At 45.2% G+C, this 17,450-nt stretch overlaps 1 protein-coding gene across 1 annotated transcript in view; it reads right to left on the reverse strand.

Annotated features, from left to right (window-relative positions):
- The window catches only part of LOC133140778 (selenocysteine insertion sequence-binding protein 2-like), a 60,182-nt gene extending 49,023 nt beyond the window's left edge, over nucleotides 1–11,159 (reverse strand). The window contains exons 1-3 of the mRNA XM_061260979.1: nucleotides 11,027–11,159; nucleotides 3,432–3,489; nucleotides 872–981 (exon numbers count right to left, since the gene is read on the reverse strand). Coding sequence (XP_061116963.1) covers nucleotides 872–981; nucleotides 3,432–3,489; nucleotides 11,027–11,056 — 198 coding nt within the window. The 5' untranslated portion in view covers nucleotides 11,057–11,159. The remainder of the gene's footprint in view (nucleotides 1–871; nucleotides 982–3,431; nucleotides 3,490–11,026) is intronic.
- Between the last annotated feature and the right edge of the window lie 6,291 nt (nucleotides 11,160–17,450).

Raw genomic sequence — 17,450 nt, forward strand, 5'->3', positions numbered from 1 at the left:
AGTCATTTACCTTAACCACTACGCGACAGGCCGCCCTTCTATAGTTATGCAAATAACTCATAATGTCTCAAATTCATAATGGTGATTAAGACAACCCTTTCAAATAAATTTTTGTCCCAAATACGCTCTATTCCCAATGTGTCAACATCTAAGGTTATCCTGTATTTACGTTCATTTAATAATTACAAATCCCACTGTAGGAACTACAACTTCCACATTCCCACAGGACAATTCCGCGACGTCCACCCCGCATGACATCAAGCTTGGTTCAGCCAATCCCGTAATGGCGGGAGCAATAAACTTTCCTGTATAAGAGCAAGACACGTTCTTGGGATCTCTCTTCTGCTTCTTCTCTTCTCTTCACTCTCTTTGCCCACTTCTTCGACGCACCCTTTTTGGCCATTCACTTCAGCTCATCTGCTCCGAGACTCGGACAGAGGCTGAATGCTGCACAGTGCACTACCAGGCCTACGGATACACCCAGTTACCTCGCGGTAACTTCGTGGCCTATAGCGAGTGGAAACTGGTGTACACGGAACGCTACATCAGTTTACCCCTGCAAAGCTCACCAAAGAACAACAGCAACAAACTTTTCCACCCGGAAAAGGGACCAACGAACATCCTTCCAGCAAACGAGCAGACCAGACAACAACGCACAGCTAAGACGGGAACGCCCCAGCTTTGCGCACCTCTCCAGGACACGCATTCACAGCACCATCGCAGCTCCTACAAGGACAGCACGTCTTTTGGATCCAGCAATGCGTATGGACTCAGTAAGAGAACAAACATTCAGGCGTTGCCAGTGCCAACAAAATTTGGATCCCTGTGTGAGGACCCCTACACCACAACAGAGACCACTCAAATACAATACCTGGGAGGTGGTCCTGGAGTTGAGAGCACGTATTGTCTTCACTGGCAGCAGAGAGGCCACACTGGCCCAGGATGTTGCTGGCAGCTCAGGGCTGTGTAACACAGGTTGACCTGCAGACACCAGTTTCAGCGGTTATTTTTCCATTGCAAACAAGGCTAGATTACTATAAATGTAACATTAATGCATACTACAGATACTGCACTTCACCCATGAATGAAACGCATGCGTGAAAACCTTTGGCAAATGTTGAAGGATTTTCTTCATTTTCACCCATAGGATTGATGTGAAAGGAATGTGTCCAAGTGGGCATCAAAAATGTGTTTACACATACAAGAGATGTTCACAAGTCATCAAATGCAAGTCCGAGTCAAGTGTGAAGTCTCTGAGCTAGAGTCTGGGTCAAGTCTCAAGTCTCCAGAATGGTGCAGCCTAAACAGCAGTATGGCCATACAAATTAATCATGATTCCTATGCTAATTGAAGATATAGAAACATATATAGAAAACATATTTTGTATATGACATCAAGTGTGTGACAACTGAAGAAGAAGTATTATCAGGGGCACATAAAAAGATAGTGGATATTCATATATCAATGAACTACCACCCCTGAGCCAACATTTTGGCAAAGCCTTTCTCAAGATGGCTGGAGAAGGCTTACTGAAACCTCAGGTCTGGTGTGGTAGGTAATTGATATATCAATAAATAAGATAAAATAAATAACCACTCAATAAGAACTCTGTGTGGCTCATGTGACATAATGTAAGCTTTACCATAGGCTATATGATTTTGGGACTACATAGCCATTCCACTATTGCATAGTAAAATTATTAATCATTTCAAACCCGCATACAACTACAGTACATTCAGAAGTTGGGTTCTACAGTAGCATTTAATGTTAATGTCAATTACAAACAGCTTTCGGCATCTAGCATGTGTTGTCATTAATAATCATAATATTTACATGGTCTTGGGTAGCAAGTTATAGAAAGTAATGCGCATGCATCATCTATTCTCTTCTATTCCACTTGCAATGGCACAAGCCAAAAGTTTGAAAAGCTTAAAGTTTTACTAAATCAGCCATCGCAAAGCTTCCGGACAATTACCGTATTTCAACAATTTCATTTTTGACTCGATCCGGAAAAGGCGGAAAAATAATGTGGTACAAGCGGTTCAAGGCTTGTTAGCGATTTCATTGAAGCTCTTGCTGCTGTGACGTTTACGTGTAAGGGCCATTATGTATTTGAAAGGTAAGTGTTAAACTACTTACTGTTCTCTATTCTTTTTAAGTGGTCAAAGATTCAAATTATATTAGTCATTAATAGTTCAATTTATTATGGCAAAATTTGCGGAGTTTATTCAGAACGCAAGTGGAATATTGTAAAATGCTGATTTTGAAATTGTTTATGTTGCGCCAATGGCCATTGCTGTGCATGGATGAAGGCTAATGCGATGTTGCTCTCAGCCACCCATCACTGTATAGAAATGAAATGATCAGTGCAATCGCAACGAAATTTAAACATCTGCCTAACGAACTAGCTGATCAATACACGGGCAGATTTAATGTTCGGTTTGTAAATACCTCTCTTCCATGCTTAAATGTAATGTCCATTTTCATATGGAGGTGTCTTTCGCTTTTTGGCTGGAGTAACTGTTAAAGTGAGTAAACCCCGGAGCATCGCCCTACATTTGAGTTTAAACCAGTGAATGTGTTAATGCAAATTAGGCTACAGTAGATGGTAAAGTGAAAACGTTTCATTCCAGTAAAAATGCTTCAAGCACTAGAGAACAGCATTGAGTTGGGTCAGTTGCAATATCTGCTGACTTTTCCTAGCAAAAAAAAAGTTTCTTGATGTAAAATTTTGTTACGGTGAACATTCCATTCGTTAAATGAAAAAATGTCCGTAAAATGTCGTGTTCGTTAATGTGAAAATTCGTAAATAGAATGTTCGTAAATCGAGGTATATCTGTACTGCTAAAACAGGTGAGGGTTGCCATGAGATCAGCCACAACATTAAATGAAAACCACATGCTTTTTATTTTTACTGGCTTAAGCAGGCGTTCTTAATGTTCCATCCATCCATCCATCCATCCATCCATTATCTTAACCCGCTTATCCTGAACAGGGTTGCAGGGGGGCTGGAGCCTATCCCAGCATACATTGGGCGAAAGGCAGGAATACACCCTGGACAGGTCGCCAGTCCATCGCAGGGCACACACACCATTCACTCACACACTCATACCTATGGGCAATTTAGACTCTCCAATCAGCCTAACCTGCATGTCTTTGGACTGTGGGAGGAAACCGGAGTACCCGGAGGAAACCCACGCAGACACGGGGAGAACATGCAAACTCCGCACAGAGAGGCCCCGGCTGACGGGGATTCGAACCCAGGACCTCCTTGCTGTGAGGCGGCAGTGCTACCCACTGCACCATCCGTGCCGCCGTTCTTAATGTTGAGGCTGTATATTTTTGTCATAAACGGAAGCTTCCTAATTATTATTATTTAATTGAACACAACCATTTTCATAAGGGAACCACTCTTTCCCCCTCGTGATTACCTTTTCCATCTGCTTCTTGTAGTCTTGTGGTCACAGGTTTCCTGCTTGACCTTGATTCCTTAAAAAGATTAAATGCATTTACTTAATTATAAAATATCATTTACTGGGCAAAGACTTCACAGACATCCATCATCCATCCATCATCACCCGCTTATCCGGAGTCGGGTCGCGGGGGCAGTAGGCAAAGCCGGGTATTCCAGGCGTCCCTCTCCCCAGCAACGCATTCTAGCTCCTCCTGGGGGATCCCGAGGCGTTCCCTGGCCAGGAGAGATATATAATCTCTCCAGCGGGCTCTGGGTCTCCCTCGTCTCCGCCCAGTTGGACGAGCCCGGAAAACCTCCAAAGGGAGGCGCCCGGGAGGATTCCTGATCAGATGCCCGAACCACCTCAATTGGCTCCTTTCGACGCGAAGGAGCAGCGGCTCTACTCCGAGCTCCCTCCGGATGTCCGAGCTCCTCACCCTATCTCTAAGGCTGAGCCCGGCCACCCTACGGAGGAAGCTCATTTCGGCCGCTTGTATATGCGATCTCGTTCTTTTGGTCACTACCCAAAGCTCGTGACCATAGGTGAGGGTTGGGACGTAGATCGACCAGTAAATCGAGAGCTTCGCCTTCCGGCTCAGCTCCTTCTTCACCACAATGGTCCGGTGCAACGCCCGAATTACTGCTGACGCTGCACCGATCTGCCTGTCGATCTCACGCTCCCTTCTACCCTCACTCGTGAACAAGACCCCGAGATACTTGAACTCCTTCACTTGGGGCAAAGACTCGTTCCCAACCCGGAGGGAGCAATCCACCGTTTTCCGGCAGAGAACCATGGCCTCGGACTTGGAGGTGCTGACTCTCATCCCGGCCGCTTCACACTCGGCTGCAAACCGCTCCAGTGCGTGCTGAAGGTCACGGTCCGATGAAGCCAGCAGAACCGCATCATCCGCAAAAAGCAGAGATGCGATTCTGAGGTCACCAAACCGGACACTCTCCTCACCTCGGCTGCGCCTTGAGATCCTGTCCATGAATACCACAAACAGGACCGGTGACAAGGGGCAACCTTGGCGGAGTCCAACACCCACTGGAAACGTGCTTGACTTTGTGCCGAGAATGCGGACACAGCTCTCACTTTGGTTATACAGGGACCTGATGGCTCGTAACAACGGCCCCGGTACCCCATACTCCCGCAGTACACCCCAAAGGGTTCCCCGGGGGACACGGTCGAAAGCCTTCTCCAAGTCCACAAAGCACATGTGGACTGGATGGGCAAACTCCCATGACCCCGTCAGCAACCCTGCCAAGGTAAAGAGCTGGTCCACTGTTCCACGGCCAGGACGGAAGCCACATTGCTCCTCCTGAATCCAAGGTTCGACCGTCGGTCGGAGCCTCCTTTCCAATACCCTAGAGTAAGCTTTCCCAGGGAGGCTGAGGAGTGTGATACCCCGGTAATTGGAGCACACCCTCCGGTCCCCCTTCTTGAAAATGGGGACCACCACCCCGGTCTGCCACTCTACAGGTACTGTCCCCGATCTCCACGCGACACTGAAGAGGCGTGTCAGCCAAGACAGTCCAACAATGTCCAGAGCCTTCAGCATCTCAGGGCGAATCTCATCCACACCCGGCGACTTGCCACTGAGGAGCTTTTTGACTACCTCAGCAACTTCCGCCAGGGATATAGGTGCAGATTCCCCCGAGTCTTCAGGTTCTGCCTCTTCCACAGAGGACGTGTTGTTCGGGTTCAGGAGCTCCTCGAAGTGCTCTTTCCACCGCCCGACAATATCCCCAGTCCGGGTCAGCAGTTCTCCTCCCCTGCTGAAAACAGCCTGAGACAAGCCCTGCTTTCCCTTTCTGAGTCGTCGGATGGTTTGCCAGAACTTCCTCGAGGCCAACCGAAAGTCCTTCTCCATAGCCTCCCCGAACTCCTCCCATACCCGGGTTTTTGCTTCAGTGACTGCCGAAGCTGCAGCCCTTCGGGCCACCCGGTACCTGTCTGCTGCTTCAGGGGACCCCCGGGCCAGCCAAGCCCGAAAGGCCTCCTTCTTCAGCTTGACGGCCTCCCTCACCGCTGGTGTCCACCAGCGGGTTCTTGGGTTGCCGCCCCGACAGGCACCGATGACCTTCTGGCCACAGCTCCTGCTTGCCACCTCTGCAATGGAGGCTTTGAACATGGCCCACTCGGACTGCATGTCCCCAGCTTCCCCCGGGATGCGTGAGAAGTTCTTCCGGAGGTGGGAGTTGAAGACCTCGCGAACAGGGGCCTCCGCCAGACGTTCCCAGTTCACCCTCACTACACGTTTGGGTTTACCGGGTCTGTCAGGCAGCCTCCCCGGCCACTTGATCCAACTCACCACCAGGTGGTGATCAGTTGACAGCTCTGCTCCTCTCTTCACCCGAGTGTCCAAGACATACGGCCGCAGGTCTGATGATACGACCACAGTCGATCATCGATCTTTGGCCTAAGGTGCTCTGGTACCAAGTACACTTATGAGCTACCCTATGCTCGAACATGGTGTTTGTTATCGACAATCCATGACCAGCACAGAAGTCCAATAACAAAACACTGCTTGGGTTCAGATCAGGCAGGCCGTTCCTCCCAATCACCCCCCTCCAGGTTTCTCCGTCATTGCCCACGTGAGCGTTGAAGTCGCCCAGCAGAACTATGGAGTCTCCGGGTGGCACCCTTTCCCGGATGCCACCCAGTGACTCCAAGAAGGCCGGATACTCTGAACTGCCATTTGGTGCATACACACAAATGACAGTCAGAGCCTTCCCCCCAGCGACACGTAGTCGCAGAGAGGCGACCCTCTCGTTCCCCGGGTGGAACTCCAACACAGTTGCGCTCAGCCGGTGGCTTGTGAGTATCCCCACACCCGCCCGGCGCCTCTCACCTTGAGCAACTCCAGAAAAGAACAGAGTCCAGCCCCTCTCCAGGAGTTTGGTTCCGGAACCAGTACTGTGCGTGGAGGTGAGCCCAACTATATCTAGTTGGTACCGCTCCGCCTCCCGCACTAGCTCCGGTTCCTTCCCCACCAGAGAGGTGACGTTCCACGTCCCCAGAACCAGTCTGCGACGCCGAGGATCAGCACGCCCGGATCCCCGCCTTTGCCTACTGCCCGTTGCGCAAAGCACCCGACTCCGATGCCGACCCCTGCAGGTGGTGAGCCCACAGGGCGGCGACCCCACGTGACCAGTTCGGGCTGTGCCCGGCCGGGCCCCATGGGATAAGGCCCGGCCACCAGACGCTCGCCGACGAGCTCCCCTCCCGGGTCTGGCTCCAGCAGGGGGCCCCGGTTTCCCTTTTCCGGGCGAGGTAACTGGGTCTTTGTGTGGCCGTGTCATGGGAGTCTTTGAATCGCTCTTAGTCCGGCCCCTCCCCCGGGACCAATTTGCCTTGGGGCTAACAGTGCCCCCGACAACCTAGCTCCCCGGATCACCGGGACACACAAACCCCTCCACCACGTTAAGGTGGCGCTTCACAGACACATCATGCAAACATCCAATTCCTAGTACACAATTTATGTTACACCTTTATGTGTCTGTCTAGGGCAGTCACGTTCACCACATAACTATCATATGTAACATCATGACAAGAACAGGCCATTCAGCACAACAATGCTCACCATTTACTGTAATGCTGCCTATTAAAATGCAGCTGCATGTACACTCAGTGACCACTTTATTAGGACTTTTAAATTATTTTTTAGACTTAAGTCTACTGGCTTACCCATAACAAACACCTTGTTTGAACACAAGGGTCATAGGTGCCACCCAAATCCATGCCAACTGCTTGATGATTGCGTGACCACATCCTCATTTACATCACGGAGTGACGTCATTACACCATTTACGTAATTTATGTTCACGTTTTGTATACAACAGCCAGAGAAAAACTCATAAGTTCTTCAAATTCACAAATGACCATTGTGAAAAACAACCTGTAGTCCCCCCTTCAAAATTATAATGGTTCCTGAGAAAGAAGCTAGGAGAAGAGAGGGATTATTCTTATTGTTATTATTATAATTGTAGTTTTTTTAACCATCAAATTTACACTAAACAATCAGGTGGAGCGCTTTAACACCAATAAAGAGTCAATACAATACAATATAATCATCACAGAAATAGGATATGATAACTACATGCTATCTACAAGCGCTAGACTATAGAACACCAGTAACTAAGCAGGGAAACCACTACGGATTGTCATGTCTCTCACTCTCTGGGCAGTTGCATAACGTTGTTTTAGTGTTTTGTGACTGTGTTGAACTTGCAGTTATCTTAGTATGAGTAGCAATATGCATTATTTCAGGATTCACCACATTCCGAACACCAAGTTAGCTCACCATATTCCGAACAGTGCAACTTTCATGATGAATAACAAATTCACAAAAAAATTACTTCCAGATCAGCCTTGTGTGAGTGTAAAGTATAATTTATTCTGTTTTCATAAATTCAACTTGGTATGAGCCACATACGCGATCCATTTCAGAATACAATGACATACAGTAATAGAGCTCTACTATGATATCGTGGTGGGGAAGCTGTTGCTAACGAGACACTACGAACTGGGCAGGCTTATACGGTGGTGTTCGGACCATTTGTTGGAAGTGGCTGCTTCCCCATGTTCTGTTCAGAAGTTAGCTAGGGTTAGGGTTAGGGACTAACGCTATGTTCACAACGCAGCACATCATTGGATTGAAGAGAGGCAAGACTCGTATCCATCAGATGAGTAATGGTGCTGCCTTGCTCTGGGGGCAAAGATTGCGTTCAGAATAACAGGTATGTAAAAACAACACAAGTTGTGCTCAGTGCATCATCGGATTGAGGGAGTCATTAATTCCAGTGGAGAATGGACAACATTATTTTCATTGGCCGTCGCATGACAGATACTTTGGACTTTTCCAAACACTGCATTGCTGGTGGACCAGTGGAATAGCCAGAAGAGAAAATTATTAACGTTTCGGGAATAACAACTTGCAAAAAAACGTATTTTCCAACAAACCAATGAATTAATTTTTACATAAAATATTAACTCAGTCCCACTTTCATTCCAAAATATTTGTTGTTACATAAATTATAGAAAGGTTATTTATAATTTGTTTATTCTTTCAAAATAATCTTCCTCCCGCAGGTATATTTTTCAAAACTGTGACATAACTACTGTAACTTGTTTGGGGAAGGATTTCACTAATGAGAACCAAGACTCGTAACCTACAAATCAGTTATGGTGCTGCGTTGCTCTGTAGGCGAAGCCATAACAGCCAGCAAGCTAGGTTGTAGGTAACACCACATTAGCTAGTAATCTAGTTGCCATGTAGGTAGTTGACTAGGTGCACTTTATTAATTAACGTAGACTCACCGTGTCCCGGACATCACAGTGTTCCGGACACTTGATCTTTCGCTACAGTTTATGAAATTAATACTACGAAGTTAGATATAAAATATATATATGGGCAACTCCAGTGTTATGGATGTGACATTTGGACAGAAAACGACAAAAAAAATTACTCTTCTTAATCCACTCGGCGGAAGGGAAGTTAAAGAAAAAAGGAAGTTTTACATTGTGAAGCCAGTAAAAAAGTGACAGATAACTTATGGATGTGACGCAGAAAGACTCTGAACTATAAGGTCTAATGCAGAAAGTTTGATATCCACGTAATGTAGGAGGGTTGGCTGAACATAAAAGTATCAATTTTTATGTCTTGATTTTTATGTGGAGATACCAGTGTTATGGAGGTGACACATCTGAAAAGCACATTATTTGACAATCTATTTCCAAATCAAATTTTAACACAACAAATAATACATTTACATTTTACATTTCAGTTATTTTGCGCACGCTTTTAATCCAGAGACTTTCAAGCGCATAGGTTCTTCCACAAGTTAAAGCAGCACATCCATAACTAGTAAAATACACATGAAGTGCTGTTCTGAACATAGTCATCATAAGTGCAATTCTATATATATATATATATATATATATATATATATTTATAAAAAAAAAAATTTTTTGGGTTAGACAAGAGGGATAGGGATATCGGAAAGGGGGGGGGGGGGGGTCAGGAGGGAGGACTAAGGTAGAGTTTGAAAAAGTGTGTTTTTAGTCTGCGTCGAAATAGGGGGAGGGATTCTGCGGTCCTGACAGTGGTAGGCAAGTCACCACTGAGGAACCAGAACGGAAAACAGGCGTGAACGTGCAGCTCGACCGCCAGGTGCTCGTAGTATGGCAACCATAAGGCGACCAGAGCTGGCAGACCGGAGTGGTCTAGCTGGGGAGTAGGGAGTGATTAAGGATTGGATGTAAGGTGGGGCAGTCCCCTTAGCAGCCTGAAATGCCAATACTAGGGCCTTGAATCGGATGCGTGCGGCAATAGGAAGCCAGTGGAGGCCAATGAGGAGTGGGGTGACATGAGCAGACCTGGGCCGACTGGTGATCAGGTGGACCAGCTGGAGGGGCTTGATGGCACACGCTGGGAGACCGGCTAGGAGGGAGTTGCAGTAATCCAGGCGGGAAATGACGAGCGCCTGGACTGGGAGCTGGGTGGCTTTCTCCGTCAAGATAATACATTTGTTGTCATCTGAACAGTTTTGACATTAAGAAAACCATCTGAAATGGTTCTGAATGTTTTCAAGATGGCCACCAAATAGCATTTATTTCAATGGTAATGCGACTAACAGACACATTTTTAAGCATTTTTCTGTTAGCCTACATGTTCAAATTGGTCACAATCGACTGTTTGGGACAGAAGTTTAATTGAGAAGTAATTACATTTATGTTTTAATGCTCAGGTTGAGATAACTGGAATTGCACATCTCTACATATACAAACATGATTGATGGGGAAGTTTTTTTGGGGGGGGGGGTTTTAATCGCTTGGGGTGAGGAGAGTTTATGTCGGCAAAATATGTGCCATGCATTAATAAAATCTGAAGATTCAGAAATGTGAGATTCGTAACTGTCGGGGATACCCAGAGCTACATTTATCAGCTGGCCGGAATACAGTAAATTCTCACTGTAAACCGTCCATCGTGGATCGAAGATCATTGGTCGGATTTATGTCAAACGTATTTTGCTTTCTGGCCCGCCGCCGCCGCGGCGAGTGTCCGGACCAAATTGAGCCTACGTAAGCTAGTTAACTAGCTGGCGGTCTGACGCAAATACGTGAGACTAGCTGTTCTCACAAATAGGCAACTAGCTATGGCTAACAGTAGCTAGATACGGAAGTCGAATAAAAGTTAAAACGGCTTGCCATATGTCCAGAATGTAAACACTTCGGGACCTTTCACGATAAGAAGCATTGTATGACGTTATTCCAAGTTGGCTCAATGTCAGCATTGTGGGTAGCGCTACCTCTCTATTTGCGAGCTATCCAATTAACGTTAGTCTGACCAGCTTGACAATTTGGCTTCAATCACAGATGGTGACCACACGCAATACTTATAAAAGATAGCGACAGAGCCAACTTGCCATCTTGGAAGATATCGTAACGAACACCAGCTACTTCACCATACAAAAACTTTACCAAACTAATTATCTAGCTAACCTACAAATAGCAAGAACACGTTATCCTACAACACGATTAGATGCGATGTTTATTTTAAAGTACATTACCGTATTCTGTGTACGTGCATGATGATTCATGGTTTCAAGCAATTCACGACCATTCTCAGAGCGTACGCAGTGTGTGAAGTGAACGAATTTAAGGAACCAACTTCCGGTTTTAGAAACGAACAGAAAATTCAAAATAAAAGTGATGACATTCGTTGGCTGTGTTCGAGACGGAATATGTCAGGCTCATCATTGTCGTCCAGTCGCGCGTAGGTGTAGAGCCCCACAGTGGTCACCACGGCTTGAATCCACCCTTTGGCGAACATTGACATGAATAATAGAAACAATTTCCTTGTAGAATTGTCCCATAATCATGTTTGTTGTGTCATTAGATTTGATCTCCAGCTCCATTTCACTTTGGATAGGAAATCATTTTTGCCATCATTCTACTTAATAGTTATCTCACATTACAATTCAGGTGTTTGGCTTTGTCCCCCAACTGTTGACTCTTAACAATATGGTATATGCAATTTGCTTTAGGTTTAAGCAAATAGGTTTTAATGGCTGTTATTGTAGCTCTGTAAATGTCGCTTGACAGTAAACAAAATTAGGAATATGTTACAGTCCCCTGCTCTGTGCTACTCATTCTGGTGTTACTTCACAGGTGCCTAGTGGGCGGAGTACCAGGTCGTTTGCACAATTGGGAGCACCTGTGGCCAGATGTTACAATGTGCCTGTCTCTTGTCTGAAGGAGGGTACTCCCCACATACCTGTTGGTTCATTTTGGGCTTGCATCAGACAAAATAGCTTCAGCATACTTTTCATGCATCCACTCACTCACACTACTGATGCAACTGACTTTCACACTCCACATTTGCCCGGTTTCTTTTGTTAACTGGTTATTTCAAATAAATCTGACCTTGTTTTTTAAATGCGTCAGTGTGCATCTCCTTTTTTTTCCACAGCCAGTGAGCCAGGTCATGACAGATAAAGTATATCATTTAATCTCTTCTAATGCTGACAAACTTTACATTCAAATGAATAATAACAAGCAGGAAATAAAATGAAAGGCAGGCAGCTGGTTGGATGTTGGGTAAAGGTTTTTATGGCAACTGCCTGAAGGAGAACAATATTGACTTATGTACCGCTTATGTTTGAAGCCAAACGCAGACCACAGGATAATCCAAAAATCGTGTTTAATAGTCCGAAATCGTAGCCAAGAGATCCAATACAAAGACAAAAACGAAAGGCAAAAGAATAGTTAAAAAAACAGGCGAGGGGGTCAAAAATCCAGAAAATCAAAAGGCTAAAGTACAAGAGGACAAAGGCAAGAATCAAAACCAGAAAATCAGAAAGGCAAAAAAAACAAAAGGGCCAGGCAGGCTCAGAAATCAAGAGGCAAAGGGGTGTCTATCTAGAATCTCAAGAGTTAGGCTTACGAGGAATTTGGCACTAAAACTGATCAACGTTCTGACAAAGAACAATGCAGAGACTGAGGTTTAAATACATGAGGGAAGGTGACAATCTAGGCGGGGCTGGGAAAAAGGTGGGCTAAACAAATAGACAACAGGTGGGGAAACATAATAGGGTAATAACATAATAACGGGAGGGAGACGAAAACGCGGACTGGATGCACGTAACAAAACATGTAAAACGTACGGCTCCGGATTAGGGAGTAGACATTTGCATAGTTTGAAGACGTAGTGATAGTTAGACAGGTGCAAACACTTCGCTGAAACTAAACGAGGAATCAGGGATAGCATAGGGAGGCGGAGTTACAGAACAGTGCAGAAATACTAAGAGATTGCGTTAGTGAGTTAGTTACGTGAATATTTCTAAACTACCCAATAAAAGTGATTGTTAGTTAGTTAGTTAGTTAGTTAGACAGACAGTAAGTGTATTAATCGGATTAGTACTGGACAAAACCTAGATTAGTAGTAGTTAGTAAGAATCGTGCTTTACAATATTTAACTACCAAGAAAAAGCAGGAAGTAAGAATCGCAAGTTTTAGAAGGAATGTTGAAAACCCGAAAACTACCGTAACCACCCGAATAGTGGGACACGCAGACAGGGGAGTGACTAGACTGGTAAACATTCAGACGCAGACATAACAGGGGATGACAAATGAAAACTGTAATGGAAAACACAAACCAATTTCAAAAATGTATAAATAACAAGAATAAACATAAATACACACAGGACAAATACAGGAACATTACATTTACAAATGCAGACAATAATTGCCAAAATATCCACTCACTGAGAACTTATTAGGAACACCTGTACACCTACTTAGTCAAGTGATTACCTAATCAGCCTATCGTGTGGCAGCAGTGCAATGCATAAAATCATGCAGATACGGGTCAGGACCTTCAGTTAATGTTCATATCAACCATCAAAATTTGAAAACAAATGTGATCTCAGTAATTTTGCATGTGGCATGATTGTTGGTGCCAGACGAGCAGGTACGAGTATTTCTGTAACTGCTGATCTCCTGGGATTTTCACACACAACAGTGTCTTGAGTTTACTCAGAATCATGCAAAGATCCATCCATCCATCCATCCATCCATTATCTGAACCCGCTTATCCTGATCAGGGTTGCAGGGGGGCTGGAGCCTATCCCAGCATACATTGGGCGAAAGGCAGGAATACACCCTGGACAGGTCGCCAGTCCATCGCAGGGCAGCAAAGATCAATTATTGCAATTTATTACATACACAAAAAAAGATTACAATGTTATATACAGTGCCATCTGTAATGTTTAGGACAAAGATATTTTTTTTTGTTTGGCTCCACAATTTTAGATTTGCAATCAAACAATTGACATGAGGTAAAAATGCATATTCTCAGCAAATATTGAAGGGCATGTTTCCAGACTTTGGTTTCACTATATTGAACTTGCAGTGTGTTTTATATATAGTAACCATAAAGCACCACATTTTTCTTGCCTTTGATTTGTATTATTGTCATTAAACATGACGGCCAGAGTTGTTCCAATGAATTTCAAGGAAGCCATTATGAGACTGAAAAATTCAAATAAAAAGTCATATGAGACATATGCCAAGCCTTAGGTGTAACAAAATCAATTGTTTGGAACAGCATTAAGAGACAGAACACCGAGCTCAGTAATGGGGCAAAGGGCATGGCCGGCCAAGTAAGACCTCTACTGCTGATAGCTGAAGAATTCTCATCACAATGAAGACAAATCCCCAAACATGTGTCCGACTGATCAGAAACACTCTTCAGGAGGCAGGCGTGGATGTTGGGAGGTTGATAGCCCAGGCAACAAGCAAACAGGGATAATCCAGTGGAGGAGACGGGCAATGAATTGCAGGCGTATTCAATCCACAGGAGGCTGTCCATCCAGGAGGATGGAGATTTCTCTACCAGGCAATGGAGCGTCTTCTCCAGTTCTTGATTGAGATGCTCCGTCTGCCCATTGGTCTGTGGGTGGAAGCCGGAGGAGAGTTGGGCCTTGGCACTGATGAGCGTGCAGAAGGCTTTCCAGAACTGGTTGGCGAACTGAGGGCCTTGGTCCGAGGTGACTTCCAGGGGAAGGCCGTGTAGACGGAACATGGGGGCCCTGGGGCCGCTGATTTCCGGACTTCCCCCTGGAACACTCGGGACAGGCGGCCACAAATTCAGCCATATCAGGTCTGACGGTTGGCCACCAGAAGCGGTGACCCAGAAGAGCCAGTGTGCAGCTGACCCCAGGGTGACATGCGAGTCAGGAAGTGTGGGCCCATTCCAGGACTTGTGGGTGGACCGCTTTGGGAACGAACATGCAGTTGGCCGGTGTGTTGTTGGGAACAGGACAGTCCCTCAGGGCTTCTTCCACCTTGTCGGACAGGAGGGTGATGACATAAGCCACCTTGGAGCGTTCAGTGGGGAAGGTAGACGGCTGCAGCTGGAATACCAGTGAGGAAAAAGGCGCAGTTCTTGGGTTCACTGTCGTATCTCTCCGGTGGTGGCAGATGGAGTTCTGGAACGGACCGGTTCTGGAGCAGGAGGAGTCAGCGCAGCCATCTGGTGGAGCATAGCGTTCAAGTTCCGGTTGAGAGAGCGAATTTCATCCTTTCCAGGTGTTGTTCCGGGAGTCTCAGCACCTCCATGTTCTATCAGGGGCTCAGAAAATGGGACCCAGATGCATTTCATTACATTACATTGCATTGCATTATTGGCATTTGGCAGACACTCTTATCCAGAGTGACATACAATTGATTAGACTAAGCAGGAGACAATCCTCCCCTGGAGCAATGCAGCCTTGCTCAAGGGCCCAACAGTTGTGCGGATCTTATAATGGCTACACCAGGATTCAAACCACCGACCTTGCGTGTCCCAGTCGTTTACCTTAACCACTACGCTACGGGCCGCCCACGCAGATGCGAGACCAAGGCATAGTATTTATAATAAAAAGTCTTTATTATAAAGTTGCAGGTTCAATAGCCAGCAAACAGTTACAGCAGAGATCAGGCAGATCATAATACAGTCCAGGCAATGGGTCAGAATTCCAGCAAACAGGTGTATCAGGGGTAATCCAAAGAGTAGTCGAGGTCACAGGCGGAGGGTTGAAAACAAACTAATCAGGCTAATCATACACAAACAAAATCCGGAAACAATTCGGGATAAACAAAATCAGACACATAACAAGGTGTTTAAATAACACAGACAACGAGAGGGAATGGGAATCAGCTGTGGGAAACAATCAGGAAGTGAAACAGGAGAAACAAATGAATGAACTAACTGACAGGGTGACTACGGTGTGCACAGAGGTAACAAAAACACGGAAACACAAACAACATAGACAGACTACAATACATAGAACACGAAACCTAACAAAAAGGACATTACGGACTAAATCCATTTTTCACCAGGATTAAAAACATTTCTTAATGTTTCTCCGCATATGGAATGTTTCTGGAATTAACATCTATTATGGATTTGGTTTTCTGGACCATTGCTGTGAAAATAATACCAATTGTAGCCTAATTTGTGTCATCTGTGAAGTTCTAAGAATGCATAGAAGGTGAGGTCCCGCATGCTTGTTTTATCACCCCACATTTTACAAAATAAGGAACATAAAATAGTTTATACAAATAGAATACAGGAGGTTTGTATGAAATTAAATTTTTTTATTGCTTTCACCAGTAAAAAAGGATTGAAAATAAACCCACTCTGGTCGTGCGACTTGAGGAGTTAAACTGGATTCCCAGATTTTTTAATAAAAAATAAAGTCCTGAAAATGATGAGCCTCATGCATACTATAGTACATACTGATTTGAAAATGTTGTACATAGCAAGCCGTCACATAAGATCACCCAATTTTTAGACCAGCAAAAGTACTGGAACGTGTGACTGACATGTGTTTGTTTCCCAGATGTGTCCTGTGAGATTGATTGGTTAAACAATAATGTCTGAATGTCTTCTCTCAGTGCGATGGGTGCGTGGGGGTTGGACCCAAAATGCACGACTCAGACAACAGAGATATGATAAAGTCCTGTCAGGGCTTTATGAAAGGAATGTCCAATGAGCATAGTAGAAAACAAGCAAAGTTCATACATGTGAAATCCAGCCAAAACCAAAGTACAGTACCGAGGGAGAAGGCAATCTCATAATCGGTACACCATGCAAGGTAGTCCAGTAACCAGGAAAGCTGTCAGCGGGGCAGTAGTACAGACGGACAGTAGGCAGGCTCGGGGTCGATGATGGTAAGAGTTTGTGGTACAGGCAGGCAATGGTCAACAAAACAGAAGTCAATAACTTTGGTCGATAAACAGGCTTGGATCTTAACGGGTAGCCAATCGCTTGACAAACCACTCAAACGTGCACTGACAAACAGAAAACAACAATTTCGCAAAGACATGCCATGGAACTGAGCTTATATGCAGGTGTAGACAGGTGCAGACAATTAGCTTGAGAGCAGCATGCAAATGGAAATCAGGTGTGGAGGATTGACAAGTTAACAAGATAATTAGTAATCGTTAGTAATAAACCTATCCTGCCCATTGCACAAGCATTGGGGATAGCTTGTACGACAACTTGGAATGTCCTGAAAAAGAAAGAAACCGCTGGCATACTGAGCAACAGACATTGAACAGGTTGACCAAGAAAAACAACAGCAGTTGATGACAGAACTGTGAAGAAAAAACTCAAAACATCAGTCAATCACATCACAAACAATCCACAGGGCACACACTTCTTCCCCATTCTGACATTTGATCTGAAAAACAACTGAACGTCTTGACCACGTCTGAATGCTTTTATGCATTTAGTTCCTGCCACACGATTGGCTGATTAAATATTAAATTGTCACGTCTCGTGTTTCCATCTCATAGTTTGTTTCTGCGTACTCACCCCGTTCTTGTCAGGTTGTGTGTTTTTCACTGATTAGATTTTGTTTAAGCTGTTAGTGTTTCCGTGTGTTGTTACCCTCTATGCTTTCCATAGTCTGTCTGTCTCCCCATTCATTCACTGTTATTCGTTTC

The sequence above is a fragment of the Conger conger genome, chromosome 11, assembly GCF_963514075.1.
Source record: "Conger conger chromosome 11, fConCon1.1, whole genome shotgun sequence".
NCBI classification, from domain to species: Eukaryota; Metazoa; Chordata; class Actinopteri; order Anguilliformes; family Congridae; genus Conger; species Conger conger.